Source organism: Gymnodraco acuticeps, unplaced genomic scaffold (assembly GCF_902827175.1).
Source record: "Gymnodraco acuticeps unplaced genomic scaffold, fGymAcu1.1, whole genome shotgun sequence".
In the NCBI taxonomy this organism is placed as follows: domain Eukaryota; kingdom Metazoa; phylum Chordata; class Actinopteri; order Perciformes; family Bathydraconidae; genus Gymnodraco; species Gymnodraco acuticeps.
The window spans coordinates 1,413,707-1,437,538 of NW_022989949.1; the positions used below are offsets into that span (position 1 = coordinate 1,413,707).

Sequence of the window (23,832 nt, forward strand, 5' to 3'; positions counted from 1 at the left end):
AGTCTACATTTAAATGCTTTGAGAATATTAGAGGGAGTGTGGTACTAGAGTGTGTGTTTTGTGTAAGTCTTGGCTATCTAACCCCGTTGCGTGAAATGCTTTTATCACTGAGCGAGTATTCATGAGCTTTATGCAAATCGGACAATGCTAAGACTGTAGAAAGACGATGTGGAGAAAGACTGCTTCATCTCAATAAGTGAGTATGAGCGTATGTGTGTCATAGAATGGGATCATTATTTCTATGAGAGTGCGTTCCCTTTGATGTTCCTTTTGGTAATTGTTGGGCGTTTCCAGTCCCTCAAAGGGTTTATAGCAGCTTCTGTGTTGCTGAAGTCGGGGGGTGTATAGGCCGTGTGTAGGCAGGGACAAGATTAGAGTGCAGGCATGCTCTGCAGATGTATCCCGGTAAGGGCGACTGTGCAGGACGGAGCACTGGAGAGCAAGGTATCACTGGTCATTATCATTCTGCTCCTGTTACACTCATCTCCTGATAGACCTCGTATCTCCATCCGCCCTGCTTCCCCGTCCCCTTCTCTATTCCACATATCCCTGTCTTCATCACTTTCCCCCTACCACTTGAATTTGTCTCGCTGGAAAGACAACATGAACAGAGGCAGAAACAAAGAGAGATAGAGGAGAAAGAAAACAATTACATGGGAACACATGGAAAGAAGGGTGCAGGCAAAGAGGAAGAAAGGTATGAGATGGATTGTGTTGTAATCACTGGTCCTTTGACTATGCCTGTAAAAGAAACATGCCTTTGGTCAGCCAATACCCAGTAAAACATATATTACAGTCTGAAGTCTAAATGCTGCCCATGCTATTTCTCTTCCTCACCCCTCTTTCCCAGGGCCCACACTTTCTCATCTTGCCTGTAAACAAAGTTTCCACTGTGTCTTAGTCAGGAGTCCTACCCTTTGTTGTCATTGTTTCCTATCATTCCATGTGTTAAACTTCTATGAACAGCCTAACTCACCTCAATCCTCCCTCCATCTCTTACTCTATCTCATGCACTGCTCCAGCCATCCTACTTTGTATTTCCTCACTTTCCCTCTTGCCCCTGGTGACCTTAATTACAACATGTAAAAACTTGATCTGGATCCAATTTCCAGCCTCTGACCACACAGCCCTAAGATTAATGCCCCATGGACCAAATTCAATTAGGCTCCCCTCTGAATAAGGACTACACATGTTAGAAAAGGAGATTAAACAACAGGGTCACACTATTGAATATTAGTATAAAAAACATTGGGGGTGAAGGTTCAGGTAATTATAAAAAAGGAGAGAGGGCAACAGCTACATATGAAGGATGACTAAATTAACTCCACTGCACTGAGCCTATGGGCCCATGCTGAGTTAAAGACCTAAATGGCCTCTATCATTCCATCAATGGCTCAATAGTAAATGAAATACTGTCAGTTGCCCTGGAAACCGACGCTATGCAACCGTATAAGGTTTATTTTCATAATTTGGGAATGTAAGCATTTGTGCCAAAAAAAATCATTTCAAGCTACATGAGATAATCATGAAAATGATTGTTTGATTCTTTAGATACAGGATTATGCAGCTCAAGCTATAGGCTTGTGTAAAGCTACACTAGATGTCCTGTGTAACAGGTCTACTGGCATAAATTAAGCTTTATAAAAAGTGTTTTATGTTTGGCAACATTTGGATTTAAATTGACCTTTAAAGTTTTAATATATCATACATTATAAAAAAGTCCTAACTTTTGTGTAACAGAACTGTAACTCTTCTGTTGTAATAAATGCATCAATCCACTCTACATAGGGTCTCTCTGTTTAATAACATATTTGACCAATTTAAGTGAAGCGTAATCTGCATTAACATTACTTGATGTCACATAACAATCCAGCTGTATATGTGTTTTGAACTTAAAACCTGACTACAGAGTGATTAATGAAGTTTCACCACAGGATTGAGTTTTGACATTAGATCACAGGTGGCTTTAAATTCACCAGTAGTCAGGGAATTTGATGTGTGTGTGCATATGTGTGACCAGCAGTGTGTGTCCATCCCCTTGTAAAGTGGGAGTTTGCTGTGTGTATGATGTGCCCTGTCAGTTTCTCTAAGTGAAGCTGCCAATAACGAGGCGTGACTAGCCTAAGAAACACAATTCAGGCTTCCGATCAATCTCAGGGGGGGGGGGGGGGGGGGGGGGGGGGGGACCGGGACTGTCACGCACCTCAAATTCTGTCATTCGCTTCACCTCAAGGAACCCACTGAAGGTCACAGAGTGGCCTCAGTCCAGCCCCGTCAATCAGCATTAGACTCATGATTGTGATTATGCCATTAACAGGGACTCATACATCATTGATTTCACATATGGATTTTGATATTATTTAGTGGGCAGTTTTATACAATTCTAAATGATCCTCCCTCGGGATGTACAATGAGGCTGACATTTTAAACTGGATTTCTAATTCACCATTATTATTATTATTATTATTATTATTATTATTATTATTATTATCATCATCATAAAGGAACTTAAGGCGAGACACCCCAGGTGAATAGGGTAATTTTTTTAACTTAAAAGTATCAGCTAGAAATTTCTCCAGTTAATTACTTACAATAAGGCAATTGTCTTTTGTATTACAAGTTTTCTGAAATAGCATGTTTAAATATACAAATTATCCATTATCTCATGAAATATGCACATATAATTTTTAACACATTTCAGGAATCGAAATCTGAACTTTGGATATAGCCAGGTTTAAAATTATTGTTTCATTTTGTAGTCATATTAGTATCTAAGGCTTTTACAGAAGGGATTTTGGATATCTCTTTTTATCACTCCATAAATCAGAAAATACTGTCAACAGCCCTAAAATATCAATTTTCGCCATGTTTTAGGTATACAATGTTGTATAATTCAGGCTATGAATGATATATGAACAAACCCTTCTGTAAAAGCCTTCATAATATTGATAGGAATATAACTGGAAGGTTTGGTGTATCTACGTACTACTGAAGTTGAAATGTCGAACTCAGAGTAGGAGAAAAAACTCATTTTGAGAAAACGACCTTTAAAGATTGCAATGAGGCGCTAGCTAAACCCTCCTGTTCTTTGGATGACAGCTTGCGCCTCGACGCACTCCGTGAAGGTATTTCATGTTCGGAGTCATTTGTTTTTTGTATAACCTTGCTTCGTGCAAGTGACAATTGTTGTCGTCTTCTCTGTGAACGTTTTTTTCCCCGTTCTTTTGCTATTTTGAGATTTCAATTTCTAGCGGAAAGCTAACCAGGAAGTGTTTTAGCACACCACGTGACGCATCTGAACGAATCACGTTGTCAGAAATTGACACCAGCCAATGAGATTTCGTTTCTTGGTTTAAGACCCCTTTGTGCTTTCACGATTGGTTGCTGATACAAAGGAAATGACCATATTTGGATCCGATGCGATTGTGCAGGAGAGACACAGCTTTCCAGCGATACCTCTGTTGACATGGTGCACACAGCGGTCGCGGTACTTTATGTTACGTTAGAATGCTAACTTTTGGTGAATTTAGGAGAAATCTACAGACGCAAATAGACAAACTATAGTAAAATAAACACTTAAATGTGTATTTTGTACGTTTTCCTTCCAAAAGCCTGAAAGAAAACATGTTATAGAATCAAAATAGCACAAAATCTCAAAATTGACCACTTGAAAAACGATGTTTTTGCCTGCCGTGTCTCGCCTTAATATATATGGCTTAAAGGGCATTCAAAGTCCATATGTTATGTATGCAAATATATAAATGCAACCACATTTATATATATTAATATACACACAGTATGCCTGTATATTTTGGGCCAGGAATTATATTTGTTTCTGGAGGGGGAGTATCGAATGGTTGTGGTAATGAAGCAATTATAAGTTGTAGCTATAGTAGCCTGATTGTCAGATATCTACTAACCGGAGGCTTTTCTTCTATATGGCTGTGGGGACTGCGTGCAGCATATTCAGGCTGCTGTAGATCTCCACCATTTTAGCCCTCTGCTGTGTCAGGAGAAATTCCTGCCTGTGTGAGGACTTCTGTCATCCTGGCCTAATGTCTCTGCAGCAGCCTCCCAGGCTTCAAGCCAGACAACCCACCATGCCCTGTCTGCTGAACAGGGTGGAAGAGGTCACTGAAAAATTCTAAATGATCCTCCCTCGGGATGTACAATGAGGCTGACATTTTAAACTGGATGAAAGTGTGTGGTGTGAATACTTTTTGCAGCACCTTAATATTAATTGTTAACCTTGATACTAATCATATTTCTAGTTCACCAAAATATTCATTCAGGCTATGCAAATGCAACCAATACTTTTGCAGTCATACCTTGTTTTGCCTGAAAACGGCTCTCCTTAGTGCAGTGGTTCCCAAAGTGTGTGGGGGGGGGGGGGGGGTGGGGCGCAGGCATGACAGGGGGGGGCGCGAGAGACCAGGAGGAAAAATGGTTATAAAAAAAAAAAAAGATATGATACAGTACAGTACTATTACGTCTGGGTCTCTGTGTTTCATTAAAGCTTGGCTCTGTGTGTGTGTGTGGAACGAGCCATTTTGTGTGCGTGCGCGAGCGAGAGAGAAAGAGTGCACCGGTACCGGAGATCGTTGTTGTTAGCTTCTGGTTCTAGCGAGCTACGCTAAATGAAGCTTAGCGCAAGTTCAAGCAGGAAGACCAAGCTCTTCATTCATATTACACGTCACTTCTCTACCCTCTCCTCCCTCATTAAGTGATCGGGGGCGTCACTCCCCAGCTAACCAATCACTCCTCTCTCCATTCTCACAAGCCTATCGTTGCACCCGCTAATCCCTTTATATCTGCTCTTCCCTCTTGTCAGCTGTCATTCCAGGTGACAATACGCAAATGGTAGTACAATAATACTCCTCTTCCGTTAAACACTCAGGAATATATAACCTCAAGATGTCTAATTCAGACTTTTCCGACAACGAACCCTTTTCGAAGGATCTCGATCCTGGCTCCGACGTACCTCCAGAAGTAGCTTCCAACTCCTCAAGCCACCGGCGCTTGAGCGCCCGTCTGGCTTCCCGTGGCGGCTCACGGACGGCAGAGGCAGACTTCCTCTTCTCCCATCTACTGCAGCAGGGCATTTCTGCAGCCCCAGATCTCCCTCTCTCCCAGCTTCGGGAGCTCTCGGACCAAGTCTCCGGCGCGGTCCCCCAGCCCAAGCCAGCAGCTCCAGCCAGCTCTCCCGAGAGATCAGGGCGAGGGCGCGGGCGCAGCCGCGGGGGAAAAAGGACAAGGAAGGCGAGTCCTCCACGAGCTCGCTCGACGAAAAAATCCACCCCTTCCCAGGCTCACCGGAAACCAGCCCCTCACGGATGTTAGTTTAGCAAACACCCTGCAATCTCTGGCAAGCTCCTTGCTGCTAATCGACGCTCGCCTCCAGTCCATGGAAAAGGGCCCTGTTGGAGCTTCAACCTCTTCCGCGAACAGGGCCGGGTCTTCTGCTTCGGTACCACCAGGGTTTATGCCGGGTCAGGGTCTTTTACATCCACAAGCGGTAGCTCCCTCTCACTCCCTGGCTTTCGCCCTCCCAGCTCCTCCTTCAGGCAGGATGTACATTCCCCAAGCCGCTAACATTTCCTCACAGCTTAGAGCGAAAATACTCAAAGGGAAAGACATTAATCTCGTCAGCCTTATTTTGCCTTCTCCGGAGTGCGACAAATCCATTGCCACGGGAGGAAGCATCACTGCCGTCTTCAAGTCTTCAGACCCCCGGCTCCTCAAAGACCTCAGCATAGGGCAATTTCTGGTTGCTTTTGGCATCTTTCGGGACGTTCTCTGTTCAGTTTACCCCGAAAGAAGGATCGAATTAGATGCTTATCTGGCCATGATCGGCGATCTTCACCTTAAATACGGAATATCCGTTTTCTACTTTTACCATAAAAGTTTTTCAAGCAAAGCAGCGCTTCACTTAGCCCATCACAACGTTCGCCTGGATTGGTCCGTGCTGGACACCGAGCTGCTTGTGATGGCTACCGGCGGCCATCAAGTCGCTACGTGTAACAGCTGTGGAGCGCAGGGCCACACCTCCCCTTTCTGCCCTTCAGTGCCTCTCTCCGGGCCTAGAGTCTTTCCCACGCCGTTTTCCGGGAATAATAGTCAAAGCCGTCAGGTGCAGCATAGGCAAGACGAGAAGATTTGTCACAACTTTAACGAAAACGTCTGCTCCCACCCATATTGTGCATTCCTCCACATCTGCAGTTTCTGCAAGGAAGCTCATCCGAGGTCTGTATGCCCCAGGCGCAACCGCAGCTTTGCCACTACCTCGCGCCAGGAACCACGTGGCAAATAATCTTTTGAACCATCCCCCCCTACCCCCATTAACGCCACACATTAGCAGCGGCCGTATCTACTCACTCAGACACTCAATGAGTCTTCTTTTTTTTTAATTCACGGATGCTGCCCCATCCGTGGTTTTGGGGGGTTTCTTTCAGGGAGAAAGAGAAGTTCATGTAAGATGATAGAAGACAGTCTAATCACCAATCAAGTGCATCTATGTCTCACCGTGGCGTAATTAAAATGCTAATTACGCTAGTCCTATATCATGGGTCATGTTTCAGTATTTACCTAAGCATACATCATTTTATGCTGCGCATATTGCACTCATTTATATTTGGTTCATGCTCACATGGCTTACGATAAGCCAGGGTATGACATTCATGTATCATTGTACTCAAGCTAACAGCTGCATTACATTGTCTACATCTCCCTCTTCGCCCGGACATCGGCTCGTGCCGGCAATCCAAGATCTCTCCAGTTTACCTATGGTAAACATGCATATAACTGGTGGTGGTGTCTTAATAGCATTTCAGGGCTTCGTCCAGGATAGGTGCAGCAACCCTGCCGCAATCAAGGTAATTATTCCTCATCCCTACAACAACCAGACGGCCATCCAAAATCTCTCTAACCTGGTATTTATGCATTTTAGTGGTAGTGTTCATCTGTGTATATTTAACCCTGCATCGCAGGTCATCGAAAATCGTGTCGGCAATGTTTAGTGGTAGTGTTCACGTAAGTCCGGCACTGATTCCGGCCGTCGACCTCCGGGTCAGCATCTTATGATGTACAGTAAGCCCGGCAGCGATTCCGGCCGTTGTTTAGTGGTAGTACGTAAGCCCGGCACTGATTCCGGCCGTCGGCTCTCGGGTCAAGCATCTTATGATGTACAGTAAGCCCGGCAGTGATTCCGGCCGTTGTTTAGTGGTAGTGTTCTCGTAAGTCCGGCGCTGATTCCGGCCGTCGACCTTTGGGTCAGCATCTTATGATGTACAGTAAGCCCGGCAGCGATTCCGGCCGATTGTTTAATCCACATGTTAATCTCTCATTTCATCCATAGATCACCGCAGTCAGCCCACAAGGTAAGAAACTCATTACAGCTCAGTATGTCATACTTCACTTCTTTGGGGGTTTCTTCGGAGCGGTTCTTCCCCTCCTGAATGATAATCCTGCAAACCGGGGCCTAATCGCCAAACACCATTCCATTCTTCCGTCTCAATTCTGGCAATCATTATTTCATTCATATGACGTGTCCCAGTAATAAATATGTATTTCATACATCAATGTCTCTCCTGATTGAAATGAAGTTTAGCGCAAGTTCAAGCAGGAAGACCAAGCTCTTCATTCATATTACACGTCACTTCTCTACCCTCTCCTCCCTCATTAAGTGATCGGGGGCGTCACTCCCCAGCTAACCAATCACTCCTCTCTCCATTCTCACAAGCCTATCGTTGCACCCGCTAATCCCTTTATATCTGCTCTTCCCTCTTGTTAGCTGTCATTCCAGGTGACAATACGCAACCCTCCTCCACCCCTCTCGCCTCCCGTCTCCTACAGGACCAAGCTAATCCTTCTCCCTTCAGACCGGTCCCACCTACTTATCACCACCACCAGTGTCTAGACCCCGGGGGGTTTCTTCGGAGCGGTTCTTCCCCTCCTGAATGATAATCCTGCAAACCGGGGCCTAATCGCCAAACACCATTCCATTCTTCCGTCTCAATTCTGGCAATCATTATTTCATTCATATGACGTGTCCCAGTAATAAATATGTATTTCATACATCAATTTCTCTCCTGATTGAACGGATATAAGGAGTTTTTTCAACAACAAGGTGGAGGAGAGTCCTCTCCTGTCAGACTGAGAGACTCAGTGAACTAAAGGACTCTCTCAGTGTTATCTCAGTGGGTCTCAAATGTTTTGGTCACCATTAATGTAAACAATTATTTCCGAGGCACACGTTTATATGATCATTATAGTTATAAAAAAATAAGAGAATAAATGAAAAACAGGTATGAAATACAGTAAAAAAAGAATAAAGTTTAAAAGGGTGATTTGTAAAATATCCATAAAGAAAAAGTAAATCTGTTTACAATTCTGTTTCATATGGGTGTTGAGAGAGGTATCCATAGATCTCTTCATTTTGCTCTCAAAGTGCACCAGATTGATGCTTTTAACTTCAATATTTAAAAATAAATCTTCGCGGGACCCCCGATGTGAGGTCCACACACCACCTATAAAAATAGCACTTTATCCCTGCTTACACCTATATGCCGTGAGATAATTATCGAGCCTTCATTGTAACAGTCGCGGGTACAGTACATTGTGTATATGCGTGGGGAGTGTTGCAGTAGAAAAATCCACTGTAGCGCCCGGTACATTAATGGGAAACCCTAAATGTTTGAGCACCCTCTATGAAACGTCAAGCTACCCCACAGCACCCCCAAAATAAATCTCTGGCGCCGCCACTGAGCCTGACTTGTGTTGGGGGGGGGCCCGAATTTTTTTTTTTTCCAAAAGGGTGGGCCTGAAGTGCAAGTCAAAATAAAATTTCACAAAACACTACAGCATTTCATATTGTTTGCTAAATCTCTCTAAAAAGGTCAAATGTCACTTGTTTTGCATCAATCTTGATACAGGGTACTTATTATATGTTATAGTTTGGATTCCTAAAGCTTTTAGTCCACTATCCCATCATTCAAGGGTGGTTTTCACTATAAGTAATGTGGTTTTTTTGGACGGACACAATAATTTAAAATGTTTTACTATGTTCAATCTGAATTTACTTTAAAATAAAAAAAATCTATATTGATTCTGACTCTTCTACATCCAACTCATAGGTTTATCATTACTTTGAGAGAAAAGATGATTAATTTACCCCTTTTAGAAGTGTAGTTATGGTCATTTGTTCTGGGAATGTCATTTTCGAGCCTGAGACCTGAAAAACAGGCTCGGGGCTTAACAGGTTTTAAGTAAAAATACTATTCTATGAAAATATATTGTTGATCAATTGTGGTAAGAGTTTCTTCATCATTGTCATTGTTATCACAAATAGAGGTATTTTGGGGGACTTTAAAGGATATTTAGCTAATATGTTGAACTTAAAATTAGTAATATCTCATTTTAAATATCTATCATTATACAATAATTTGGTGCTTCCCTACAATTGAGAAAAGCTGCCTGAATTCCATTTAAAATATCAATCCTTTAAAGCCAAGCAGTGGAGTGGTAATAATTTGCCAAACTACTCAGACTGTTTCATATTCATCATATAATATGAGAACAACATTAAAATGCATTCATCAACATTTTCATTAAAGGCAAGTCTGATATAGCAATAATATGAAACGTTGTACATTGCACTGAGCCCCACTGCACTTCTAGGTGTTTAAATAGCTTGCACCAAACACAGTAGAATGTTGACTCTAAAAACTGCCCTCAGTGAGCTCAGACAGAGATGGCTATCTTGACCTGAACCTAGTCTATTACATTTGAGGTTAGATACAGATCAGGCTGGATATTCCCTTCATTTTCCCCACAGTATCTCCCAAGAGATCTACATTAAGCCTGCACAGAGACAATCTCCCAGGGCTTGGTTAATTTAATTCCCACTATGTGTCTTGCTGGTCTCTCCAGAAAAGGTGGTGCTGTTGGTGGGAGACCTACTATACATAGAAACCAAATGGTCCGTGTGCAAAGGCATCTGCAGTTACAAAGTCAAAGGGGTGGAAATGTTGGCAGTTTAGAGCCATTAACTGGCACATTTTTTTATATTATTGGAAACGGCAGATTTAATTATTTAAGGGCCCCTTAATTAGTTTGTTAAAGCTGAAACACCTTCAGGGCAGCTGTTTAGAGCAGCACAGGAACGCATTGAAGACTGCTGTGCCAAGGAAATAGGCAACAGCTTTGCATACAGGAGAGTATACAATGCACAATAAATTTGATAGTTTATACTAAGTATAAATTGAGTTTTATGGGACGACGGATACATCTACATGTACACTGGATCGTTACTGTTTACTGTCATTGTACTGTAAATGAGTATCAATGTGTCCATAATGACCAAAGCAATATTATATTTGCAACTTTAGTGAGTGTGTCTGCAGTAGTGAAAAGACGAAATGTAAATACATTTAAATTAATGTACAGTATGCTGTAAAGTATATCCCTTTTATGAACAACAATTACCCTATCATTTGGTTAAAGTTGTTTAACGATGTCCTAATTTAGTAAATCATTCATATTTCAAATAGTTTGCTGTTCTCATCTCACTTTGTAGGTAACCAAAGCTTAAGATAGACTTCATGGAATCTCACTGCAGATGTTAGATGGAGCTTACTTCAGAGCATAATGTAGAATGTGATATTTGTTGATGGCTTTGCAGTCCATGTTTTTAATTTTCAAAGGTAAACATATACCTTATTCATGTCCATATTCCTTTGGGATTGCCATGTTGGTTCTCTGAAAAGATAAGCTCTTTTGAAAGTGCTACTGTCTAATAACTTTTGAAACAATAAGACCAAATGACACCAAGGTGTTTCAAGTTTCTTTTAGATTGTTTCTGCTCAGGGAAGAACATTTTTCCCTAAAATTGTGATTTACATTGACTACATTTTTGTTTTGTATAATAACTGTAATTGTACAACAATTGAAACACCATTCATAATCAGTGAAGGAGACATTTCAGGATAATGTGCAAAAATAATGTGTGACCTTTGCTTTGCTTACAATGGAAGATTTTCAACAACATTCAGTAAATGTCAAAGGTGCACTGCCTCCTAGATAGGACTTTATTTTATGTGTATGTATTTATCATTATTTGTATTTATTTAGACACACTTTTTCAATATTCTTTATCATCAATATTTGCATGTTTTGATTTGTCCACTGCCATGATAGAAGACAAATAATATTTCAAGATTCATATTTAAGTAAAGATTAGTTAGAGAGAGAGAGAGAGAGAGAGAGAGAGAGAGAGAGAGAGAGAGAGAGAGAGAGAGAGAGAGAGAGAGAGAGAGAGAGAGAGAGAGAGAGAGAGAAAATGTGTTCAAAACACAGAATTAGCACAAATGGATATTTCAGATTTCCTTAACCAGAGAGAGATGTATACTTTGTTCTTTAAGGTGATGTTTATTAAGTACTTTGGTTGGTGATCATTATTGATGTATTGTTGAGAGTTCACGTCCGTCAAAGCTCCTTTAAATGATAATCTATTTATTGTGAAAAGTAATGGTTTGCGCCCATGCGCCATGCGCCCTGGTGTGTGTGGTTGGCAGCAGTCTCAGACGGGCAGATAGAGATCAGCAGTGACTGAAGCCCGGGGTTTGTCCTTCCAACGGCTCTGAAGGACAGCCCTGGGTTTGAGAAGACACTCGCATTGATTTTATTTGCCTGGTTATGTGATGGCTGAGGCATCACCTTCTGATCGTTAACATTGACCAAACCACCTTTTTATGTTAAAGCCATGGCTGTTCTCACACGCACCAACACATACATGTAAACAGATTTGTTTTTTTTGGGGGGGGGGGGGGGGGGGGGGAATAGACGCCTTGGAAGCAGAGACGTGACTAAATCCTCCTGTGAAAATCATTGAATTCACCAACATGTCACACGTTCTTGCCTTTCCCAAATAGGTTTATTGATTTTTCTCTTTTAAGATGTTTTAGACCTGTCCCTTGGGTACAAACACTGTATTAATTCTGGCTACAGGGCGATCAATATGAATGGCTTGCAGGGTACTGTTTGATAAAACCAGCATCATCAGCTACTTTACTTTGAATTCGTTGAACATGGCATCCTTACCCCAGGATATTTTTTTAAATATTTTTTTAACTAGGCCTGGTTATCCCTGATGAAAAGAGAATAAAAGCAACAACATTACTATCTGTTAAGTCGTTTTTTGTTATCTACCTCACAGAATGTTGCATTGGACCTCCCCTGAATGTCGGCAGCCTATTTGTAGATTATTTTGTGTTACAACTTTTTCTTCAAAATAAATGTGTAAGACAGAGAGCGAGATGGCAATGGAGTGAAGTCAGTGACATGCACATTAAAGCAGCTGAGCAGTGAGCGTGATAGAATCAGTTTATCCTCTACAAACTTTCTTCCCTCACTTTATCTACCGCAATCCCAATCCTCAATTTTCCGTCTTTCAAGTTATTGAAATTTCAGTTTCGACGACCTTTCCAGTTTAGATCCTGCTGCTTGTGGGGGCCAGGAAATGCACAGCGATGCCCTAGACTGGTGCATCGGAGACAAAACGTGTGATGTTAAGATCAGGGCGTGCCTCAGGGGAGAAGACGAGAAGATATAATGTCAGATTTCTCATTCTTCTGGTATGTTCTATTACACTGGTGTGTGCTTGTATTGCTACATGGGAGTGGATAGAGTAAACAGTGAGCCTTGTTAAGGGGGGGCTACAGACAGGGATCAGCAGGTCGTGGACGATCGTATACGATGGAAGAGTAAAGGCTGCATAAAGATGAAGGGATTGTGGTCATGATTCATCTGCTGGTGGCAGTGAATGTATGCCGTGGAAAAAGCCATGTGTTGAGGAAAGGAGTAAAGGAGCATTGAACTGGTGAGGAAGGTACAGTACTTTGAAAATAGATCTAAATGGACGGAGAATTCATAATATATATACTAGGATTACAGCATTGCAGTAGTATGCCTCCACCAACCAGTCGAATTGCAGTTTATATCCATGTCTGTACAAAATGTCATCACTTTATCCTTATAAATATGTAATAGAAAATGTCCTAATTGTCTTCTGAAGAGTGGTAGTAATAACAAGTAGAACATTCCGAGACATTTTGACTGTGTGACTGAAACTTGGGTGCGCGTCCCGATGCTAACATTACCCCCGCTGAGTAAGTATTAATAGCATTAGTTGTATTGTTAAGGTACAACGAATTATATCCATACATTTTAGCTCACTTTTAGCTGACTATTTTAACTGTTTACATTTTTGGATTCTTGTACCACATCTGAACATCTTTAGATTATCACTGGATTTAGTTAACGACCGACGGGTGTGTTCAAAGATCAAAGCGTTTCCACGGCAACGCCCTGCCAGTGAATGAGAGACAGTCTGTGTGGTGTCTAGACAGTTGTGTTAAGTTAATTTATTTAGTTCAGTCCTTTTGTCTTTTGCCTTGTCTTGTGATTTCCTGTTTTATTTTGTAGTAACCTTTCCCTCTCGTTTCAGAGCATTCCTGCCCTGGTGTGTTTTTCCCACCAGTGTGATTGTCAGCCCCTCCCTTAATTGTTGCCACCTGTGTCCCCTTACCTAGTGTGTATATATAGTCTGCGTCTCCCTTTGTCTTGTGTCAGTTCGTCTTGTCTCGTCAAGCCTGCCAGTCATCCCTTGATCGTGTGAAGTATATTTTTGATAGTCATGTAGATGTTTTTTTGGTTTAGAGTTTTTGATCCTCCAAGTGAGCGTTTTGTATTTGACCTTAATTAAAAGACCTTGTTAATTCTAATCTGTTTCTGGTGTTGTGCATTTGGGTCCTGAGCCTCGTGACATTCTTAACAGTCTGTCAGAGAATGTATTGACAATATTGTGCTGCATTGTTGCTTCTAAGTAAAAAACTGTAACTCCAATCAGCTAAATATCCTGTATTTAGGATGCCAGATGAACACACCTGATGACTCTCGTGTTTGCTATATGTGGAAGTCCGTTTCCCTACATTATGATCACCAAATTATGTATGAAGAGTGAACATTGTGGCCAGGCGAGAAATAGTTGGAAATAAAACTCTTCAGATTTCCCAGCTCCTCTCCCCTCTAGCTGTGATGTCACTCTAAGTCTTAACGAGCTCTCCCATACACACCGTTATAAAATGTGGAATAGTGTGACATTTTCACAAAACGTAAGCTGCGACTTCGTGAGAACCATACTATCTATCAACAAATCTCAAACTAGTCTAATAAAGTCCATAGTCTCGATAAGAGTTTAAACTTGTAATTTTTGTTCTACGTTAAAGTATGCAGAATCTGTATGGGGTCAAAGTGGGGTGATTTTGAGCTCTGTTCAAATGGATTTCCCATTCATTCCTATGGGGAAAAACGGCTCGGCGAATCTCTTATAAAATACATAGCAACCCGATCCCGGTCATTCCGCACGTTTTGATTTGTGGCAGAAGAAGGAGAAAAATATGATATAAGTATGTTGAATACTATACTGTGTGTGGCTTCACCAGTCACACAGAATAAGCTTTATATTTTATTTTTGTCATGAAAAAGCAAGTTTATATTCACACTGCAAATCATTTCACATAAAGATTTGTCGTCTAATGATTGAGTTGACTTTGATATTGGTCCTGCATAGGGATGGGTATCGTTTGAAATGTATCGATTCCGATTTCGATTCCGGTTCTTATCGATTCCCCGTTTCGATTCCAAAATTGTAAAATAAAGAGGTCAAACGTTTAGATAACAAAAATATATTTATTCTTAAAAGCTTTAACTGAAATTGTTACTAAAAAATATACATGCAATACAAATGTATTGCACAATAGCTGTGCTTTATTTTAACTGAGCTATGCCTGTGGCAAGCTATTAACAGGCATTACACTTTGCCTTTTCTTTTTCTTTTTTAGTGTAGTGGAGCCTCACTTCAGAGTGTTTACCGCGACCTATCTTTGGTGTTATGAAGTGACTGAGCTCGTGAAATGTCTACGGGAGGGCGGGGGAGCATCGCTGCGGGGCAACTGTGGACCTCTGTCGCCTGTCAGCGCAATTTATATGATGCCGTTTAAAAAAATGAAGGGCGGTGCCGGCCGTCAGCGTACCGAGCCGGCCGTCAACGGCCCGCTGACGACCGGCCGTTCTGTGATTCTCCAGGTCCGCCCTGTATTCCACCGGGTCACCGCAGCACCGCGGTGCAGACGGACCCGCTGGAATACAGGGTCTACCGCGTTTAGGAACCGTTAAGCAGAACCGAAATTGTGTATTTTGTATGGGTACCCGGTACCTGGCATTTTCTTATCGGTTCTCATCTGGAACCGAGTTTCGGTTCCCAACCCTAGTCCTGCAGTCGTTTCATTTCTCCACAGCAGAGATTAAGGTCTAATCTCAGTTTTCTGCGTAACCTGCAATGAGAGTTTAATTTTGCAGAGTGCTGATATAGTAATTTAATGTTTCCCTTGATCCTCACTTTTGCGGAGCCAAAATTCAACAAAGTATTAAAAACTGATGCCACTTTAGAGGGGCAATTCTTTGGTAGGTACCTATGCTTTAACTAGGATCACTGCGAGTAGGAACGCGAGTAACTGTCACAAATTGGCACTGAAACATGAGTTTTTCAATATCATGCGATAGTGGGAAAATAACGTAAGAGTAATTAGAAAAACAGTTAAGGGCCAAGGTTGTTGCTCACGTCTGCATGAATCACAGACTATGAGGATTAAGGAGAGAAAGCTACTTCCACACACCAGTAAAGGTCAAACATGCATTGTCCACTGCACATGTTCACTTCCTTTCTCTCTCGTGAACTTTGCTTTATCACTTTTTTTCCTATCCAAGGCCGTGCTTACAGGAAGGCCAGAGGAAGAGAAAGGTTAGAGAACCAAGAGAACATAACTCTGAGGCATGGTAAAGCGACTACGTGGTGTGTAGTTGGAAATGCACTTCAAGAAGACACAACATTACATCAAATGTTAAGATTAAAATGATGTGTCATTTTAAAATACCTCCTTTGAAAAAGATATGTCAAATGCCCTATGGCCAGAACATAACAATATAGAGTGAGGGATAGAGGGGAGTGTGGTGTAAGATGTAAACAACATTGCATCAGAAATAACATCCAGAATACATAGCAAAATCAGGACAATTGCAGACATTTCCTCATCAAATGTTAAACACATGTAATAGTGTTGTATCACAACTTGACCTCAACCCTTTAAAATCAGAATGCCAAACAATGAGAATGTTAGCAGAGTGGTGAAGAGAAACTCTGCACATTCGAAAACACTTTCACCTTGAAGTGTTAGTGAATGGGGGTGTGAACACATTTTGAAACTTTGACCAACAAACACATTTCCCATAGAATCAGCAGTTTGTTTAACTTTCTGTTTAAACCCAAGCACAAGGGATAGCAGAAAAGTGTTACCTTCAGCCCCGGGTCGGGTCATCGGGGACAAAGGTGGTCAGAGGTGAAGGTCCAGGACGTGAGCCATAGGACAGGACAAGGGGTGGGACACACATTGGTGGAGGTCACAGAAAAGACATGGCAGGAGGGAGGGGGGGGGGAGAATAAGGAGGCACAACGAAAAGAATGAAGAGATGTGGAAGGAGAGGGAGAAGGGGGCAGCAACAGGGGAGGATGTTGCAAAGAGTTAAAAAGACAAGGGAGGTTTTGGGAGGTAATGGAGGGACATGGTACCAAAAGGTAAAAAGCGGAGGAGGAAATTGTGAGGAAAAGCGGCAGTTTCGGAGGGGTTGGGAGGAAGAGGCTGAGTCAATTCCTCTAAAAAAAAAACAGAACCAAAATAAAACGGAATGAACCCATACCTTGGTCGTTTAACGTCAGGTGCGCCAGACCTTGAAAGGGAAAAAAACAGAAAAAAAGAACAGAAAGAGGAAGAAAAGAAGGTCATAAAAGGCACGGGAAGAAAAAAAGCATTGTCACAACGTTGGACTGCAGTTTGTGACAGACATCCTGGGGCAGACTTGGATGTCAGAGTTCAAATCAAAGGTAAAAAACGAGAGAGAGAGAGAGAGAGAGAGAGAGAGAGAGAGAGAGAGAGAGAGAGAGAGAGAGAGAGAGAGAGAGAGAGAGAGAGAGAGAGAGAGAGAGAGAGAGAGAGCGAATAGAAACAGAAAACAAGCAAACACTTCTTGAGTGAGGTGTGGGGGGTTAGAAAAAAAAGCATTTTCATTTGGCGCAACCCCCGAAGGCTATTGCTCTCACAAATGCTTTTTTTTCCTCTGGAGTACTTATGGAACACACAGAACTGTTTGGCAGAAAAGAATTGAATTGGATTGATCCTCTACTACTGTACACAAATCATGACAAAAACATCAGAGCTCTTCAAAAGTCTCCCACAGAGCGGGTCAGAGATAAAACTGAAGAAACGCTACAGGGTAAAGTGTTTTTGGGTTGCTCGGAAAAACCCAAAAAACAAGTAACCATTATAGCAAGCCTAAGTATTTAGTTAGCTCACTGGAGGCCACTTTGCACCAACTTGCCAACACTGCAGATCAATAGATTTAAAAGAAACATTTCCACAATGAGCTAACGCTTCTGCATCAGACCACACTACCCATTTCACATTCTGACAATGTCTGTCTTTGGAAATATAATCTAATGCTGTGTTAAAGCCCTGATTTGGCTAACTTCGTCTCATCACCAAGATACCTCCTGTTCCCCTCTGTTCAATCACAATTGTACAGGGAATAATCTGAAGAAATACCTGTTGGAAATGTAAACACAATAGCTGGCAGGGATCATATACTGTAAACATACACGCGCATGTCTTGGGGATAGAATTATCGGAAGCTAACCTTTAAATGAAAAATAAATAACATGGTCTATGGCCTTGAGCAAGATGTACTCCTAAATAAACGGAATGTCTAAAGTAAATTGGATTTAACCCCAGGCAGCACAGAATATCAACAGCATCATGTCGGACTCAAAGTCCCAAAAGGTCAAATCATTTCAAACAGAGATGTCTCTTCTTCATCAATACCATTTCAAACAGAGGTCTCTTGGCACTACCAGCAAACAGGTTCATCATGTTAACCCTTTGCCATTAAGGGAGCGCCTTAGAGTGCTTTACTTTACCGTTAAGAACATTACAACATGCACAACATATTCTGCTATAACAGCTTTTGCTACATGAAAGACCCCTCTAACTTCAAAGACTGATTTTAGTTTTCTTCCAGAAAGATGTATAATGTGTTACTGTATTAATCTTTATAAAATATGAAGTCCTTTTCTAAGTAATGTAGTCATTCTGCAACCACTGTTCTCTGCAGCTGATTTGGAGTGACAGGTTTTGAAGCAACACTTAAAATATGTGGCTTTCACATTCAGACTGGCTATCTGAGGGGCTTCACACCTAAGGATACTTAAGCATTCAGTTGCAGTAAAGAAAGCGAGTGTTTAGTAACCCAAATGAACACACAACTACAGGCCAGCTGCAGCGGAAATTACAAAGTGTGTCTATGCCAACAGCAGCAAGCAGATTAAATATAATGCAACAACTACAGAAGCTCAAATGACTCTTGACTACAAGCTGTTCCTATTGTCTTCTTTCCTAATAACATGTGTGATTCAGGGAAGAGGAAATGTACAGGCAGAGTGTTTTATTTATCTGCCTGCAGTCCGTTTCCTGCCGGCCCTTTGCAGGGAGTCCAATCATTCTCACTCTGCCTCCCTCTGTTTTTGTTCCCTTGCTCATAACCCATTAAGGAGATAAGGCGAAGGCTCCTGCAATGAAACAGAATGGTGCTGTCGCTGCATACAAAATCATTCAAATACACCAACCCGTGGCTTCATCCAGCTCAGGTGGGCAAAAGACAGAGGCACCATTTTATGGCCGAGGAGGACTAGGAAGACAAGGTAAGAAAATATGAAAAGACAGCATCTACACAGCCAGTATAAGCAGATATCTACAGACAGGTCAAAAAGGCAGAGAAAGCAAACAAAGTTTATTCCAAGATAACGTATCAGGGAATACGTGATTTGATCTGTGCAACAGGCCAAACTTCAATTTCCCAAATCAAGAAAACAGGAAGGCCACACACACACAAACACACACAGCCAGTCACACACATGTTGTTGTATTGGCAGAAGCACAGGATGCAAGATTCCTTCTGTCTTAAGTCTGATCAGGATGTGACAGCTTTCGCTAACAAGTGGTTTGAGAGAAAAAAGAGGTACTGAAACTCAAAATTGAAATGACTGATCACTGAAGACATAAGGAAAGGCTCCATCTCCCTTTAATTATGCCTTGATATTGGATCACAAATACATTCACAGCAGCATCACATACTGGGAACGTGACACAATCCGTGCCCAAACTATGTCCCCATCTCCTTGTCATCTGATTACCTTTAATTCGGCGGTGAGTGAAGATGGGAGTGTCTAACGGAACCGCCGCCAATTGGTTGGTTATGATTGAGTGGCAGATGGAGCAGGGTCATAATTCTGCCATTAGAAGGAGCTCACGTCTTATCTGGCCGACTCCTCTTCCGTTTGATTTTTTCGCCCATTTGCCCACCTTTTGGCTGCTCCTCGTCTCCTCACCCAGCCATCCATCAGCCAGCTGCGGCTGCCTTCTGCTCTCCTCTTCCTCATCTGCCATTTTCTGTTGCTATACTTACAGGTCTGATGAACACAGGCCACTATTGTTTTGCAAACTACTGATTTTATTAAAATTCCTGCTGGTGGTTTGGTCACCAATGTACTGCTATATACTGCATGATAAAGACAGGCAATGTCCATTAGTTATATGACTATATAAGTCCATGAATACAAAAAACGTTCCTTAAACTAAATGAATGTTTTCTGCCATCTAAAAATAATAACTGAGGTGTCTTGCATTTCTTTGTTTTGAAAGCAGCATTTGATAGGTACAGCATGCTCTTGAATGACCTTGTGAGACATTCCTCCGTCACATCATCCTACACACATGAACAGATGTGCTAGGCAGCTTTCATTTTAACGCCTTTTTTCCCCAACCACACTTCCTCTCACCTTCCCTATCTGTCGCTCATCAGATGGACACATAGACTAAGTCAGAAGGAAGAGTGTGTTTGCTTCCCGAGCCCCCTGATGGAAGGACTCTCATCAGCATAAAGCCACTGCACTCTACGTGCCTTCTGATGGCACATGTCATACTGACTCAAAACCTTCTTCTTTCCTTGCAGATGCCAACATTGTAGGCCGTTAAAACATATTTCTTGACAGCACTGCCTTTGATGACTTTAATGGGAGCGAGCATTCACAAAAAGGCAAGCAATATTGAAGTGTGTTAAAGTCATGAAGCATAACATAAGAACAATAAAAGGTTTTATGTGCAGCTTATGTTGGGTGCACCCTTGGCACACGTTATGAAACTCCACAATATCCAAAACATTTGACACATCCACAAATCACTTGCTTTTACTAGGCCTGGGCAGAAATAAAGTGTCGCTGCGTGATCATTGCTGCATGTCTTTCATTGCCAAAAAAGTGCAAGCACGGCTCTCGAGGACTCGGAAACAAACCAGCAATTTGTAAAAACATCTGCTTAAAAGATGTGGGGAAATGGTTCTGATTGAATGTGAATAACATCCATCTCAGTGGGCTGATCCATAATGCATAGTGTCTTTGCCCAGCTTAAGTAATATAGAAACTGTGGCAGAATTTAAAGTGCTTTAATAATTCATTGTGGATATCTATTCTCTGAGCGAGAGAAAGGATGAGATAGTGGGAGGTAAGGGACTGAGAAGACTTCTACAATCTTGCTGAGAGTTATAGACTGCTGTTAAAGGCTTCCACGTCTTAAAGCCCTTTAAATTATTAACATAGAGCTTGACACATTTTAAAAAGGAAGAAACATGTTTTATACTCATAAAAAAGAAATAAAGTGAAACTATTGCACATTGAGTCCACAGCCACTTACCGACACTATGGAGTCAAAGTCTACAGCTTGCTGTGATTTTAATAAAGGATAAACGACTAAAGCAGCGATCACGCACGCACGCACGCACGCACGCACGCACGCACGCACACACACACACACACACACACACACAAAAGGTATTCTCTTACATGTAGCTCTGTATGTGTGTGGCAAGAATGAAATGATCCTACTCTGCTCAGACTGGGCAGTTGTTGCTGTATTATACACGAGTAGGTGGGTCATTTCTGAATGTACAGATCTGTAAAGCTTTCTTCTTCAGAAGAGCCGTATATATAGCTCAGGGTGTGAAGCAACCGCACACTGGGCTTTTTCTCACAGCCGTGAACACACTCTGCCTTAGTTATCATTTGAGGGAAATACTGCTGTGTATTCTAAGAAATGGTCACAAGCTGCTCTGTTCAACATCAAAATGCATTATTGATGTTTCAGCCAAAACACAAAAAATAGCAAGGCATGCAGAGTTGAAGCCGGATCAATTACCTCATGCCTGCACTGTTCCTCAATCAAATAGCTACGCGAACACTGCACATATGGTTCAAAATAGAAGCTTTTGTCATCGCTGAAATTGAGTCAGACAGTGTTCTTTCAAGAACCGTGTCTGTCTGTTCAGTATAAACACCTATGCTGCATGTCACTGGAGTTTATTATGTTTTGCTCATACATCACACTGTGAAAAGCGTAGGGTTCTAAACTGATAGATTATTTTTTGATTTACTGCAAGCAGCTATATTAGTCAGGTTTTGGTCAAAGTCTAATGTTCAGAGATGTTGAGAAGTCTAGCTGCAGCTTGGGTGTAAGCCTGTGGTTGAGTCACATGTTAGTAAATCTAGTTTTGGTTAGCTCTAGAGCAGGGGTGTCAAACTCAATTTCATCGCGGGCCACATTTGCATAAAGGTTGCACTCAAAGGGCCGGTTGTAACTATATAAATATATAATATATATAAAATAATGTATTACATTATTGCCTCTGAATTGGATTATTATCGGATAGGATAATAACTTAGTAATTAACTACGTCTGAAAGCAGAAGTCCAGGGCGAATAATTGCAAGTGCGCATGTCACAAAACGAGATGCATTGTGGGACATGTAGTTTATGGGCAACCTGCTTCTGTAAAGTGGCATATAACCATATATTAAACGTATTATATTCTTTGCAATAGGGCTGCTCAATTAATCGTATTTTAAATCGCAATTACGATTTTGGCTTGCAACGATTATGAAAACAACATAATCGAAATAAAACGATTATTTTTTTCTTTATTGGTTTTTCAGTTATAATTATACTTAAAGTTCAGGGTAATCAATTGCTTTTTTTTCTCAAAGTAAATGGATAATCGTTTTTAATAATCGTGATATCAATTATTGACCCAAATAATCGAGATGATGATTTTTGCCATAAACGAGCAGCCCTACTTTGCAAGTATTTTTTAACTGTAAAATATGTTAATGAGATAATAAGTAGGTTCACCAAGGGTTTAAGAAATGTCTTAAGAATTGTTGTTTTTATAATTCTACACATACAGGTGACGAGTATCTGGAACTAGAGGCTACACTAGAGTAAGGGAGGAATATTGCTGAGACACCTCCTTGATGCCTGCAGCATTTAGCTCTTCTAAATGTGTTGCATAGAGCGCAAGATTCATTAGATATTACAGTAGTAGTACTACATCTATCCTGCAACAGTACCGCAGACCATCTGCCTTGAATGCTTTGCACCACAGCGCTATGATTACATTGCAACACAAATCTGACTGCTTCTCAATTGGTTACTGCAGCAATGTGAAAGGTGCAACGCCTGCATTTGAATCAAAGGCAGAGCTGTATTTCAGCTTCCGTGAAGCAAACTTGACATTTTATACTGGTTGTAAATTCAAATAAATATGCAGGAGACAGAGAGGAGAACTGGACATTTTCCACAGCCAACAATATTCACAAAATACACTATTTTGAATATCTGCACTGAATACACCAAATAATACATTTGTACTTGGTTTGTTGTGTTGGTTTCTGGCAGAATGCCCTAGATACTCAAGGTATCTAAATGTATTCTCTTTACTGTAATACAGAACACTCTTCCGTGTGTATGTAGGAGTGAGGGTGCATTAATTTGATTTCCTTGGAAATACCACAGGGAACTGTTGACCCCAGACGAGGCACTTAAGCTGAGTGAGTGAAGCATTCAATCTTTATGGTCACTTTCCACTTTATTCAGCAGCTACAGCCATCATCTGTCAGGAGCGATGCACTAAGTTGTTTGGAAGCCTGTCAAGTGATGTGATTTACTATTCAAAGTTACAATTAGACAAGGCCATACCACATCATTAAGATTGCACATGCCAAGGTTTGCAGAAAGAGAATGTTTTAACCGAGTGACAATTTAAAAACATGATTGTCTCTTGCTCTAGAATGAATGTAAACACTGTCTTAATATACTGCAACATTAAAGATATGAAAGAACATTTCATACTAAATTGTTGATGCTAAAAGGGCTCACCAATATTGCAAAGACTTTTGTCTGTTGTTTGTTGTCTCAATAACCGTCTATTCTCTACATGAGGAGATCATAGTTAAGTCTTACGAGGGAAAATATCTCATTTTGAGATATTACGCTTCCCCCACATTTCCTAATTAACTGCATAACACTGAGTGAATCACTTTGACTCACACATTTTGTTCATTAAAACAAGCTAATATGTCATGGGATATGTCTGGAAAAATAAATCGGAGACTCTTGGTGAGGGGTAGAGATCTGATCAGTTGCCGTTCTTTCTAAATTAAACATGTCTGGATTTCTTCACTTATTCTAATAATTCTTAAGATACCCAAATGAGCTTCAATGATTTACCAGCTCTTACACAAAACACTGATGCATTCACTTCAAAGAAAGGTCTTTGTCAAAAC

At 41.3% G+C, this 23,832-nt stretch overlaps 1 protein-coding gene across 1 annotated transcript in view; it reads right to left on the reverse strand.

Annotated features, from left to right (window-relative positions):
• Positions 1–23,832, reverse strand: part of nrxn2b (neurexin 2b) — a 637,678-nt gene that overhangs the window by 501,038 nt on the left and 112,808 nt on the right. The window contains exon 4 of the mRNA XM_034210531.1: positions 16,810–16,839. Within this exon, the coding sequence (XP_034066422.1) occupies positions 16,810–16,839 (30 nt within the window). The remainder of the gene's footprint in view (positions 1–16,809; positions 16,840–23,832) is intronic.